General features: G+C 41.2%; 1 protein-coding gene across 1 annotated transcript in view; it reads left to right on the top strand.

The window, feature by feature from the left end:
* Positions 1–186: 186 nt before the first annotated feature.
* TRIM36 (tripartite motif containing 36) overlaps positions 187–14,993 on the top strand; it is a 33,814-nt gene continuing 19,007 nt past the window's right edge. The window contains exons 1-4 of the mRNA XM_021702171.1: positions 187–213; positions 2,492–2,726; positions 11,226–11,551; positions 14,402–14,548. Of these exons, the coding sequence (XP_021557846.1) occupies positions 187–213; positions 2,492–2,726; positions 11,226–11,551; positions 14,402–14,548 (735 nt within the window). The remainder of the gene's footprint in view (positions 214–2,491; positions 2,727–11,225; positions 11,552–14,401; positions 14,549–14,993) is intronic.

The raw sequence follows: 14,993 nt of genomic DNA, 5'->3' as shown, positions 1-14,993 counted from the left end.
TGTGCTTTCGCCCGCCCCGCTCCTCGCCTCGTCGGTCCGCTGGCCGGGTCCGGCTGACCAGCTCGCCCTCCGGCTCCGAACCCAGGCTCCCACGGCCGCCGCAGGGACCCGCCCACCAGACCCTGCCCGGGCCGCCCGTCTGCCTGTTTGGACCCTGCCGTTGATGACACCTGGCAGAAGGCTACCATGGAAGGGGATGGTTCCGACTCGCTGGTGAGTGGGCGACAGGGGCCGCCGCCTCACTCTTCCATGGCGGCTCCCCGGGGCTCCCCCCGGCTCTCTCTCTCCCCTCCTCCCTGAGCCGGAGGGAGCCTCTCCTCTCGAGGAGCGAGGGCTGACGTGTGGTGGCCCCGCTTCCTCTTCGCCTTCCGCGCCCCGGGTTCCGCAGTCCGGGGCGCCCCCTTTCTGCCCCTCGGAGGGTTGGACCCCGGGTCACCTGAGCCCGCGAGAGGGCGCCGATCGAGTGCGGCGATCGCCCACCTGAGCACCTTGAGGAGTCCGGGCGGGGTTCTTTCATGGGGTCCGGGCTGTAGAATTCATTCGCCTCGGGGAGTCGGGTGCCCGTCGCGGCTCGGGGCGCGCGTGCCCCGCGCGTGTCCGCCCGTCCCTTTGTCCCGGAGCGTCGTGGGCCGGCGCTCGGGCCCCGCTCGGACCCCCGCGGGCGCGGCCCAGCCCGGGCGAGGCTCCTCCCCGGCTTCGCCAGCTCGTGCGCGGGAGGCGGGCTGGCCCTGGCAGCTGTCGGGGTACAAGTGTTTTTGTTTGAAAGGGTCTGATCTGCAGTTCTTTCCGACTTGTTAGTTTCCCGTCGAACCCCATTGATTTTGAGACCGCTTAATTGTGGGACCCGCCACTTCACCTTTCTCTTAATCAGGTTGTTTCCCTCAGTGGCTCTAAAAGGAAAACTCATTTTTCTTTTGGGTAGGAATTACTTTATATCTGCCGTGCTTAAAAAGCTTATGTCCTGCTTTTTATGTACCAGAAAGATGGAAATAATTTGAGATCTTCCGCTGGGAAGTAAACCTTCCATGAAATGGGAATCTATCTTGGACCTTCAGAACAGTATTTTTCTTTGAATCTATTTTGGACATTCGGAACAGTATTTTCCTTTGAATTAGGTGTCAAATTCTTTGTGAAATGAGATGGGATGTGAATATTCTGTTTTCTTTGCTGTGAATTGTGAAGTGTGATGATCTTCCAAATTTAATAAAATCCTGAGAGGACGTGGGCTTCTATGAAATATTTATTGAATGATGCAGCAAGAAACACATCAAAGACCATGGACAGTGATAAAGCCAGTTGGATGTAGTGCTATTGTCAGGGGTTATTAAAGCACTTAGTGTCACTGTAGGGGGAATAGAAGAGCATACATTTTTATTTAATTAAAATAAGTGAATTAATTCAGTTTTAATTTTCTATGGAGCTCCAGTAATTGAAATGATTGTACAAGGTTAGGAGGACTATAAAGCTACAAGAAGGCTGAATATAGATTGATAGCACCTGCGGTTTGGGGGAAACTACATATGGAAAGGATGGGAAAATGAGTATGAGGTCATCAAACCTTTTTGGTTGTGATAAGAGACTGAATGTTTCTCATGGAAAATAATGCAATCCTGTAGTACTGAGAGCGCTTACAATGGTGCTTTCTAGTCCTCTCCACCCTTTCAATATTCATCAAGTGCTTTTAAGATAACCACTTTGCTAGGCAGCAAGAGAACCTCAAGCATTTTAGCTACATTACAGTTGCAGCATATGAAAATTGGTCACATTTAATGTAGAAAATTTCTGATGATTCAGCTTGTAAATAGATTTCAAGGAGGCTTCCCCGAACATGCGGCTAACCCAGTTTTTGCCAGCTCTTTTCTGGCCATAAGAGTGTGCTCAGGAGGAACATGGTCTTATTCTTAGTGTGCTGTCTTTTATTGAAGTCATCTACTTTTAGGATTTCTCAGATGTCCTAAATCAGTGAATTCATGATGATTTGAATAATTTCATAATTGATGAAATATTAGGGTCCCCTCATATCTTGTGCTGATTTTTCTCCGACTTCAGTGTTTTCCATGTCTGTGTCCCTTCAGTTCTAGGCTGTGGGTGTTGGGGTGGGGGGCGATAGTATGGGAATTTCATTGCCAGAAAGGAATTTCAGATTATACACTGTTTCTTAATTCCTTTTGGCATGGTAAACACACGTACTCATCCATGAGGTATAAGGATGTTAATATATTTACCCACTAACCATGCGAGACTGTGGACTCTGAGAAACAAACTGAGGATTCTAGAGGGGAGGGGGTGGGGGGATGGGTTAGCCCAGCGATGGGTATTAAAGAGGGCACGTATTGAATGGAGCATCGGGTGTTATATGCAAACAATGAATCATGGAACACTACATCAAAAACTAATGATGTAATGTATGGTAATTAACATAACATAAAATAAAATTTAAAAAATATATTTACCCACTAAGAGCTTTTGATTCTGATTTCTTTTCCTCAAGGTTACCATTAAGAATATCGAAAGAGAGCTCATTTGCCCAGCATGCAAGGAGCTGTTCACCCATCCGCTGATTCTCCCTTGTCAACACAGTATCTGTCATAAGTGTGTAAAAGAGCTCTTACTGACCCATGATGACTCATTCAATGACGTGGGATCGGACAACTCCAATCAGAGCAGTCCTCGACTTCGGCTCCCGTCCCCTAGCATGGACAAAATTGACAGAATTAGCAGACCAGGTATGTGGTGGAAGCTTGGGGCCTGGGAGTTTCAGCGATAATCTGTGGAGGGGAAATTATTTGTGCCCTTTTGTGGGTTGGTCTTTCTGGGTGAATAAATTAAAACTAGTTGTAAAGGAACCCTTCCCTCTTTTCAAATGTCAGAATGAACTGTTACGCACTTAAAGTTGGATATCGAACACCAGTTTTGTGTTAGACCCCTTAATAACCGTCTGTATCTTAGGGGGTGTTCTGACCCTGTGGGGTCCTTTATATGAGGGATGAAATAATGGACCACGGAAGTACTTACTAGGGAATCCTCTGTCTATGGTAGTATGTAAATAAATATGCCAAATTAAGGACAAGACTCCATAATGACTCTTCCTGGAAGGTTTTTTAGATGAATTATTTGCTGTCATTTTGTTCTTCCTGGGGATTTTATCTTCTTCAGCCATTTTAAATCCATTTTTTGAAATCAGGATTTTTTTTTTTTTTTTTTTTTTTTAAAGATTTTATTTATTTATTTGAGAGGGAGAGTGAGAGAGAGAGTGAGAGAGAGAGCACAAGAGGGGGGAGCGGGAGAGGGAGAAGCAGACTCCCCGCTGAGCAGGGAGCCCGATGCGGGACTCGATCCCGGGACTCCAGGATCATGACCTGAGCCGAAGGCAGTCGCCCAACCAACTGAGCCACCCAGGCGCCCGAAATCAGGATTTTTAAATATCAGCCAACTAGGGGTAGAATTCTGTAGTAATGACAGAAGTAGATCCAGATGTTACAGGGCACATTATTATACGGCCATTGGTTCCCATGGGGATGGTGTCACTTAGTTTCTTCTGGACATCCACTGCAGGAGTAAGGTAGAGCAAAATTAATTTGAAATCCCAGGGAACAGGGCCACTGGGGATTTCAGGCCCAACATCAGCAGTGAGGACCAAGGGGAGGCAGAGGTTTGGGTAGAAATATCTCAATACCACGTTAGGCACACGCTTCGTTTGGAGGAGAGGACGTGAGTGGCTGGAAGCACCAGACTTCCAGGCCGTCAGTTTTGCCCAATTTGGTCCTTTAGGCCACTCTGTTTATTTCTCCCCCTTGGAGCGTAGGAATAATTTTTTAATCTTATTAAAAAAACAGCAGAAGAGAATCTCCTTCCCCTCATTTGCATTTAGTGAATGCTGTCTTTTTTGGTCCGCACTGTGATATGGAATCTCATCTTTGTGCTCCATCAGACAGTGGGTAAGAGCGGATTTGATCTAAGAGCAGTATTATGCTATTTGAAAAACACGTATTTTTCTTTAAATGGTGATCATGAATTACTTGGAAGCTATTTTGCACATATAAAAAATTATAAGAATATATTAAATAAGGGACATTAAGTGATTGGGTATGCAGGGAGTATGAGGTCAGAGAGGGTCATGCTTATTGTGAAGTCATCACTTGTGTGTTTCCCTCCCTGCTAGGAACTAGCTGGCACAGGGGATGGGTTGGGGGGGAGATGGGGTGGGGGGACAGATCTCAATAGCTTGAAATTACCTACCAGAGAAAACAGAGATTCTGTTGGTAGATCCTCATTAGCTAGTTAGGGGCAGACCCCCTGATTGACTGACCAAGGAAATTCACTTTTTGTATATTAATATTTAGCATAGACCATTCAAAGGAATTTTAGTTATGTACTAATATTTCTATAATTAGTTTGTGCTTCTATACATATTATGTGAAATCCTGTATCTTAATGTGGGCTTCTAATCTTAACATTTGGTTGGCATGTGATTCATATGGAGTTTGAGTGAAATACAGATGAATATTCTTAAAAAATATAAATTATATATAATTAAAAATATATAATTTAGGAGCTCACCTAGATAGTACTTGGTGGATGTTTAATAAATATTTGTGGAGTGGTTGTTGAATGACAAACCTCTGCTAAAAGATTTCTACAAAGCATGCCATGATGGCTTTTATTCAATAATAGTGGCCTTTTTTTTCCCCCCAGAACAAGAGATCCATTCCACCATACTTTACACCTTCTAGATCAGAAAAAGAATTACTGAGAAGTTCCTCCCTGTCCTTTAGGAAGACCCCTGTCAAGTTGGATCATGTCCTGAGAGGGCAGGGAGTTAGAAAACTTCGAAAGGGCAGTTAGGGGAAATAAAAGAGTATTTAACTTGGAGAGGGAGAGACTGCAGAACATGATGGCTGTCTTGTGAAAGAGAAAGTAAACTGGGTATCTTCACAGCAGAGATTCCAGATCAGTGAGTGAACTAGGAATGCAGATTTCAGGCTCAGCGGGAAAGAAAACCAATAGGACAGGCTTTCCAAAGATGAGACTGTCATCTCCCTGTCCGTGGAAGTGTTCAAATGCGGGGTCAAATTAAGGTGCTGCAGGGACCAGATACATTAGGGAAGCAGGTCCCAGGCATAGTAAATACAGGAACCTCTTTGCTTTTACTTCTTTGATACAGAGGCAGTAAAGAGTTCATTTTCCCATCAACTCAGCTGCCGTAAGAAAACCAGCAGCCTAGGTATCAGCGGCCAGCTGACTCCAGGCCTCGCCTGTTAGGAGACAGCGGTGCATGGTTCTGTAGACTAGACTGGATGCCTTGTCTAAGGAGGCCACAGCCCCTGGGCACTTGGCACGCGTGCATTATCATATGGGTTTGGGGGTGCCAGATTGTCAGATTTACTGTCCCCCCCCCCAACAAAAACCTGATAGTGGTTTTGATGTGTCATCTGTCTTTTGAACATTGTCAGTTAATTCAGATCATTTAAAAACTCCATGCCAGCTCAGCATGGGATAGGGTAGCCAAAACACATCTTGGACTATGACCCATCCAACATTTGGGCCATCAGTATTTGAAGTCTTTGTTTTAAGCAATGGATGAGGGACCACCATTTGCAGACATTGTAGAGGGGATTTCTGCCTTGGGTGGTAGTTCGAGTCAGTTGTATGTCAACTGCTTTATCTTCTCCAACACTGAAGTTCAATACCTTGCATTCATTTGCATTCATTCAGTCAACAAATATTTCATTTACCTGCTGGTTGCCAGACATGGCTAAATGCTCAAAGAGAGGTGAACAAGATAGATCCGTCCTTCCTTTTTAAGAAGCATATAGGCTGCACTGGACAGAGCTTCATAGTTAGAACCCAGTCATTCATTAACATACAGAGCAAATTAATGAATACAAATAAAGCCCTCAGAGGGTGGGAAGGCCCCAAGTGTAGTAATCATTCCTGGAGGCTTTTATCAAATGAATGTGGATTTTAGGATTGCCCTCCTCCTCATGATGGGAGTTTTAAATTAGTAGAGGTGATTATATTACAAATATAATGCCACCCTCCATTTATGGGGCATTTGCCTCTAATTTTTCTTTGGAGAGATTCAAAGAGAAATTCATAGGGAAGTAACGTTTCCCCCCCTCCCTTTTTTTTTCTTGGCAGGTTTCTTTTTCTATTTTTCCTCATTTAGACATACTTGGGAAGGAAATCCTATTCTGAGCAATTGGTGTGGGAGGAGTAGAATTCTAAAAATCAGTTGCGCCACTGGCTTAATAAAGGGATTAATTAGACCAGGACTGCTCAGAACAGTAGCCCCTAGCCCCGTGTGGCTGTTGAGCACTTGAAATGTGCTAGTCTGAGCTGAGATGTGCTGGAAGCATAAAATATAACTCCGAATTTCGAACACTCAGAATGAAAAAAATATGAAATACCTCTAGTAGTTTTTATCTCTTACATTTTTGAGGGAATGGTATTTTGGATATATTGGGTTAAATAAATAACAGGTATTATTAAAATTAATTTCACTTGTTTCTTTTTCATCAATCTGGCTCCTGGAAAATTGAAAATGGCAGATGTGGCCGACACTGTTGGCTCACTTGGCCCCTTTTGGATATCATTGCCTTGGAGACTTGACAGATTTTTACAATAAAAGGGTGCCTCGAAAGGCGGGTAGGGTTTGTGTGTACGATACTGTAACACATTCGATTAGGTAAAAATAGCCACATTACTGTACATTTTAGGTCACATGTGTGCAAGCTTTCCCCACATTTTGTATTTCTTTTTCTTGGGAAGATACAGTCCATTTTAGCAACGTTTATGTAAAAAAAAAAAAAAACCAACAAAAATGCTTGCTCTTACTGTGTCTTTTCAGCAGTTACCAGAAATACGATCCTTTACAAATGCGAACCTACAGGTAGGGTTTGGGCCTTTTGAGGGCTGCCCCAACAATGAGTAATTCTGAACTCCAAGGTCAGCTTGATGAACGCTCTTTTAGAGGCTGGTTCCATTAATACCACGTGTGCCAGGGGAAAAAGCACATTTTCTTACTGTTAACTCAAGAATTGTGTTGTATACGGGACACAGTTGCTGCTTTATCTTTTGTCAACAAGTTGTGAATCTGCTCTTTGAAATTAAATTCTAAACCCAGCTTTCTGTTCATTGTTCACAGCGGCGCAGCGGAGATCTTTGGGGTGGAGAGGTAGAAAATGCTTTCTTGCTTGTGCGGCCTCAGGCAGTGTAGTGTGAGAGTTCAACTTAATGACCTTGTATATCATAAAGTTCTGAAACATCAGTGGTCAAGTGTTGTAAATCTTCTCGAAAGGGGACAAATTGGGCCGAATGACTTAAAGGTCAACAGGACTAAATTTCCACGGGAGGCGTCTGGGGTTTTTAAAGGGAGCTCCAATCCCGCATGCTTCCTTTTTGCCCATCTGCGTGACAAGATGTTTTTGAAGAAAATGACATACCCGTGTTACGAGGTTTTTTTTTTTAATAACCTTAAAAATCCTCTCCATTTACTTCGTGGACCAAAGCTCATATTCATGGCCATCTTGCTACCTTGGGGAGGTTAAATGAGCCAGTACTTTCTTCTGCATTTAAAAATTTGCTGAAAAAAAAAATTTGCTGAAAAGCACTGGCAATTTTTTTGTACTTAAGAATATAATCTTGTTTTGTGCATACGGTGTCTTTCCTCTGTTAATGGTCTAAAGTGTTTTGAGTTTTAACATTGAGGTCTCACCCATTTGTGGGTAAATAATGTACACACACTGCTTTTGTAGGCTTTCCGAAGTATTTGACTATGGGCTGGGCGAACGATGGGCCAACCCTATCTTATTAAAAGGAATTTTTTTTTTTTAACTCCAGTTGACCTTTAAAGTAACATTGGCTACTTTTTTTTTGTAGAATGCTGGTGATACCTTATATTTTATTGGAGAAAATAAACACCTGAAATGTTATCCCTTTTCTGTCTTCCCTACCTTCCTCTCTGCGTGCCTCAATTTACAGATCTTTACAGTTCCAAAAGCCACATGTCATCCTTTCTCTTACAGGCTTTAGTGAGTCCCTGAGATTTTTTAGTGTTGAGATTTAGTAAATAGGAGGAAAGGTAGGAGAAGTTTGCTTTAAAAAAGTTCATTGCTTGTTCCAATTTTTTTTATTCAGACAGTAGTTGAGAAAAAGGCTTTTGCAGGTTGAAAATGCTCATAGTACTCAAAAGGTAATTGTAACTCATAAGCATCAGATGGTCAGAATGTGCTGAAAGAGGCATCAGCCCATTGCCAAGCACCTGGAAGCCCAACCTGAATGTCCAGCATAGAGGGAGATACCCACTCCCTGCCTGGGAGGTAACAGAGGGGAAGTAGCTGGTAGTCAGAATATGGGAGAGGATGCAGCTAGCAGAGGTTTTGAACCTGTTCTGAATTGACTCGGTTTTGAAATACTTGATTTTCTCTTTGATATTTAAATGACAAAACTTAATGGCTGAAAGCTCATTCTGGGGGGAAATTTGCTACAAACCAATTTGAAGATTTTCTGGAGTCCTCATTTTAAAATTGTGTCATGTTAAACAAATTTGTTTAATCTGTCTTTGAGGTCAAGGGATATGGGGGAAAAGAATTGATTCCGCAAGGTGACAGTATTCAGATAATCCGCATATATTGGCCCTGTAAATGCAGTTTGACATATACAATTGCATTGCTTGGCATGCATTGCTTCTTTACCTTTCAGAGTCATCATTACTTTCCTTTTCATTATGTCACGCTGTCGAGGAGTCTTACCCAATGGAACATTCTGTGGTCACGGGAATGTTTGTTTGACCCTGCACTATAGAGTGTGGGAGTCACTGGTCAAATGTGGCTCTTGAGAATTTGAAATGTGGCTAGTGCAACCAAGGAACCGAATCGTTGAATTAAATTTAGGTAGTGAAGTTTGGCTAATGTTTACTCTAGTAGACAGCACAGCTATAGCGAGTAAAAAGTTGACTCTATTACATTTCATTTTTAGTTCCACTTTCTTGATTTTTTTTTTTTTCCACTAGACTTACTTCCCAGAATATCCTTAGATCTGCTCTGTTTCCTTATTGCCCAGAGCATATATTCTGTCGTTTGTTTTTGAAAACAGTGGTGGAAGTCCAAGGCAGATGAAATAAAACATAAATGCTTTGGAATTCATGGAAAAATGGGAGACTTTTTTAAAGATCTGTTTAGGAAAACAGCTGAGATATGTTGACTTAATATTTTGTCTGATTAGGCTAGTGTGATGCTTTACACCTTATTTTTGTTATAAAAATGAAAGAGGTTTACAGAAAAGGGACAAAACATCTCATTTGAAGTTTCTGAACATGAAGGCCATAATCTGGGTGTCACCAGTATATAGTTTAAAGCATGACATGACTTTGTTGTCATGATTTAATTTGGTTTGATCCTGTTCCTTAAACTGATCGCCACTTTCAATGAGTAAAACCAGTAATAACCCATTTTTTTTTCTTTTTAACAATCTCCATTTTGATTTCTATCTCCTGGGTCATGTGGGGAGGCATGCAGTTAAATGTGATTTTCCATTTGTTTCAACTTGACCACTGCACTCTTACCACTTCCAGAATTCTTTGGCTTGTCTTTTCACTGAATGAAATTTTCATTAGCATGTGCCTTAAAAGTGGCTTTGCTGCTTATTTCGTTATATGCCTGCTGTGTTGTGAACTATCTTGGACTTGTGTTGCATGTTTTAAGAATTATTATAAGAATATATTTTATGTAGAGTTTTCTAATTTTTATGGGGCAAGCATTTTTGGTCATGCTTTTTTTTTTTTTTATAGGTTTAGAAATGTAAAGGTAAATGAAGATCTTAAAAATACTCTGCATGTTTTCACATTAAGTAGTTTTGGGTACCCAGTACCACTTGGCATGCTGTAGAATCACTTCAAATGAATACTATTGTGGGCTGATTGCTAAATTTTACCTTTAGTGATACCATGGCCAGACCTATTTGAAGACAGTGTTTTCAGTGATGATGGTAATGTGCCAAGGCAATATTAACATAGCTGTTGAAAGACCTTTGCTAAATGTGGTATATACTAAGTTTAGCCATTCGTTTTTGGTACTGGATCCATGGCAGAATAAAGGAAGGCTTTAGGTTAAGAAGTTTGTGTTTATAATTAGGTAGTTACTTTGTGGCCAACCAAGACTGTGTCCTCTCGGGGTAGATTTCTAAATGAGAGCAGGGAATATGATATGCATGCGCTTAGGCTAAAGGGACAACCCCAGATTCTCGTGAACCTGTGGGTAAGGACGGTCACGCCTTGGTCTCTTGATCTGTTAAAATCAGGATACTATTGAACAAAAGTGGGCTATTTATGGTCATTCACTGTATATTATATATATATTAGAAAATTATAATACTTTTTGGGTTAACTTGTGGCTTACTGAATTAAGTAATTTTAATGATTCTTTTTTTCAGGTCATAAGAAGATACTAAATGGTTGGTCCCTCATAAAGTCACTAGATTCTAGGTCTATGGATGAGCTTTTCACTCTTTGATAGATTGCACTCAGTTAACTAATGATTTAGCCTACCCAGATAAAACAATACTACCGTGGGAAACTCTCTTTTGCAGTGGTTCTTAACCGTTTTGTGATCACATATTCCTTTGAGAATCTGACCAAAGCTATGAATTGTTGAACCAGAAAATAAGCATCGGTATATAGATGCAAAATTTGCATACAGTTTCAAATAGTGTACAGAACTATTTGGATCTTTCTGGAGCCTATCCATGGGGCACTGGGTAGGGACTCCTGTCATTCAGTGCACTCATTTCCTATCCATCAGCCAAGGCTGTGTTCATTTAAATGGAAACCAAATTACTGAGGATATGATATATAGAAATAACAGTAAATGTTAATTATATAATTCAAAAAAATCCTGACCCTGTGTAGTATTGTATTCTGTGTTTTGTACATATATCTGTTTGGTTTGATAAGGCTTTTGTATGGGGTTTACTGTGGATTTTCCTTTCCTCTTTATACCTATTTAATAAGTTGGGCTTGTCTTTCGTATACCAAGGAAAAACAAGCATTAAGCCTTTTCAGCATACAGACTGATTCAAGTGGAGCCACTTTGAGTATTATTTCGGGGGGTGGGTGGAGGGGGAGCTATATTATGTAGATCTGTCTCTTTCCAAAACATCACTCCTTTCTTCTTCATTCTGTTCATTTTCCTACTGACATAACTAAACAAGGACTTCCAATTACACAGGCTGGAAGCGTGGTTCCCTGACCCCTAGGACAACCACTTTTCCTTGCCCTGGCTGTGAGCACGATGTGGATCTGGGAGAACGAGGAATCAGTGGTCTGTTCCGCAATTTCACTTTGGAAACTATTGTTGAGAGGTACCGGCAGGCCGCAAGGGCGGCCACGGCCATCATGTGTGACCTCTGTAAGCCGCCACCGCAGGAGTCCACCAAGAGTTGCATGGACTGTAGCGCGAGCTACTGCAATGAGTGCTTCAAAATTTACCACCCTTGGGGTACGGTGAAAGCTCAGCACGAGTACGTGGGTCCAACCACTAACTTTAGGCCCAAGGTAAGGCAAGTTTTGATTGAGTTAGAATAGTCATATTGCAAAAGGAATTATTACGTGTCCGGAGCTTGACAGCAAGAATGGAAAGAACTTGAAAAGCCTATATAAGAGGGCCTTCCCCCCACGCCCCCCGCTGGCCCATTTGGTTGAGCGTGCGACTTGATCTCGGGGTGGTGAGTTCAAGCCCCACGTTGAGCATAGAGCTTACTTTTAATTAATTAATTAATTAACTGGATGGTGTTCATGAATGTAGAAACCTATGTTTAGTTCGTTAAAAGAAAATGAGAACATTAAAAAAAAAGTCCGTACAAGAAATTATGGCCTGGTATCTGGAGTTATTTCGTATGTGGCTATATACCCCCACACGGCCTAAAGGCGGTATTCTGGATCGCTGTGTAACACATACATCGTGTCACACACGAACGTTGGTTGGGATTCCTCTGCAAACAGAGGACAGGCTGAGTTGTCTCAGAGGTACTCTCTAAGATCGAAACGGTTGTGAAGTTCAAACGCTTTGTGCTTTAATGTGATAAACCCGTAGTTGTCTAAAAGATTTGACTGGGAAACGTTTTTCTGACGTTTTTAGTTAGCTAACCTTGTGCTAGGGATAAATAACAGTAAGTACAGCCTAAGGTTCTGAAGCTTGTGGTATAACGTTTATATAATATCTGAAGTGGAATTCGCATTTCTTAAATACTCTGGGTAATCTCTCTAATAATGCTCAGAAAACCTTTATGCACTATTGTTTGCTCTGCTTTGTGACCGAAAAGCAGAATGATGTTTGGATGTCCTCATTTATACTGCTTTCTGATTTAGATAGATTTAAAAAGAAGAAAAACCCAATAGATTCTTTTGATTAAAGTTCTTATTCCTTCCAGTTTAGTAACTTGTGTGAGTATGAAAATCTGTTTACATTCTTGAGCATAAAACTTTGCTCTCACTTTAATTTGTAGTAGAAAAATGGGGGGACACTTGGGTGACTCAGTTGGTTAAGTGACCATTTATCTCAGCTCAGGTCTTGATCTCAGGGTCTGGAGTTGGAGCCCTACGCTGGGCTCCATGGTGGGCGTGGAGCCTACTTCAAAAAAAAAATAGGAAAAAAAAAAATCCCAAAAGTTATCTTGAAACTATGAGCTGAGTATTTCTTAAAAATTTTTTTTTTTTAAAGTAAGCTTTATGTTCATCATGGGGCTCGAACTCACTAACCGTGAGATCACGCGTCACGTGCTTTACTGACTGAGCCAGCTGGGCTCCCCTCTGACATCATTCTCAGTAGTGCAGGACTGGTAGATTAAAACAAAAACAATCTGTGCTTCCAGCTTTGACTCTTCAAACTGGGTCAGTGTGGCGATAGATTTATCAAAGAGTTTTTAATCTCCTATTATGTTCCTTATCTCATTTTAAATGTGCCAGGTCACAGACTCTTAAAAATTTATGATTTCAACTTGGGGCTTTAATGTCTCTTTTAGAAGATTAATTAAGTTGATTAATACTATTCCATTATGAAAGAACCTATGATTATTAAATGAATTATATTAGACTTGGGTTTTTATAATTTAAAACACATGAAGTCTCGAGTAAAATTTTTTGCATATAAGTTGCAGACTTATTCTACTTACAAATACAATAAAAGATTGGTAAGAGAGAACTGAAGAGGTAGGGGTAGGTTATATTGAGGAAAATACTGTTTTCCTTAAATTACAGTGTTATGCCATATAGTAAAATTCTACAAACTTGTCCCTTATGGAATATTTGCGTCTAGCTTTGAGTTCTTACCATCCTTCCTTGTAGAAAGCCAGGTTTTATATTTTGTTAAAATGGAATGGCTTTGAAAACTAACGTAACATTGTGTGTTAACTATGCTGGAATTAAAATAATAACAGAAATAAATGTTGTGGTTTGAGAATGTAGGAACTTGGACATGCTGGAAATTTTGAATTTTTTTCCAGTTGTTTTTCTCCTGGTCCTGCACATTGGTATTAGGACTTTTCATATTGGACATTTTCTTTATGTCTTGATATTATCAAACCAGTTGTGATTGCTGAGAGTTGGAACTGTTGGAGCCACAGACAACTTTTTGATTTCATTGACACACTAGTCTAAAGGCATCTCCTCTTTCTTGCAAATGTGAAACCAGTTATTTCATGTACAATTTCAGACATACCTATGGTGATAGTTTATAGAGTAAATAAGAAGGTAGAAACTTAAATCAGAAAAACACAGTCCAAAAAAAAAAAAAGAGAAAGAAAGAAACACAGTTCTAAATTCGGTCAACGTGTACATGATTAATATGTAAAAGCAAACATCTGGAAGCTTGTATCAGAAAGTGTTTCAAGACTCCTTAGTTAGCAGATTGCTTTTTTTTTTTTTTTTAAGATTTTAAGTAATCTCTATACCCCATGTGCAGCTCAAGCTCACAAGCCCCAGATCGAGGTGCATGCTCTACCAACTGAGCCAGCCACGCGCCCCCTTAGTAGCTCATTTCTTAAGAGGATGGTGAGAGGCCCTGGGTCCCATCAGTTATTTGTTATGGTACCTTACAAAAATATTGGTCGTGTCATTCAGATTTGCCAGTCAGTGTGGCCAGAGGGCCTTTCTGGCTGGATTCAGAGAGTAAGTCTGATAGGAATGAAATTATCACCACCTTAACACCAAGTTTTAGTGGCAATAACATCTGCATATTTAATCGATCATTTGAACCCTCAATTTGAAAAAGAGTAGTTCTAATACACCAAATGCTTTTACACTTTTATTCATTTAAATGGCTTTATTTAGTGATTTTGTAAAGCACGTCTTTGTGTATCCTGCAAACTCTGAGGACCCTTAATTACACCTTTGTTCTGCACTCAATAGATTTTAATGTGCCCAGAACATGAAACGGAGAGAATAAACATGTACTGTGAGTTATGTCGGAGGCCAGTTTGTCATCTCTGTAAGTTGGGCGGTAATCATTCCAATCACCGGGTGACCACCATGAGCAGTGCCTACAAAACCTTAAAGGTAGGATTTGTGTGTTTGGGGAACTAACTTTTGAGTCTTTTATAACTTTGGTTTTACTTTATGCCTTTAACTTTGTCTTTATAAAATCATGGCTTGCCGTGTGGTCTTGTTTTACTGAAATGAGTCAACAACGTAAAGGGTCCCTCAGTGATCCAGTACAAGGTGGTTACTGTGTTCGAGTCGGCAGTCCTTGGTCATACTGATGGGCTAGCTCTGAAGAAAGAGGGATGAAGGCCACTCCAGGATGATCCCCATGTGAGCCTGGTGCCTGCAGTTGAGTGTATGTGTGGAAATGACGGGCCTGTTGAGTGTGTGCGTGGAAATGACGGGCCTGTTGAGTGTGTGCGTGGAAATGACGGGCCTGTTGAGTGTGTGCGTGGAAATGACACGCCTGTTGAGTGTGCGTGGAAATGACGGGCCTGTTGAGTGTGTGCGTGGAAATGAC

Source organism: Neomonachus schauinslandi, chromosome 7 (assembly GCF_002201575.2).
Source record: "Neomonachus schauinslandi chromosome 7, ASM220157v2, whole genome shotgun sequence".
Classification (NCBI taxonomy): Eukaryota; Metazoa; Chordata; class Mammalia; order Carnivora; family Phocidae; genus Neomonachus; species Neomonachus schauinslandi.
Note: the sequence above shows the minus strand (reverse complement) of the source record. Positions and strands in the feature narration are given on the sequence as shown.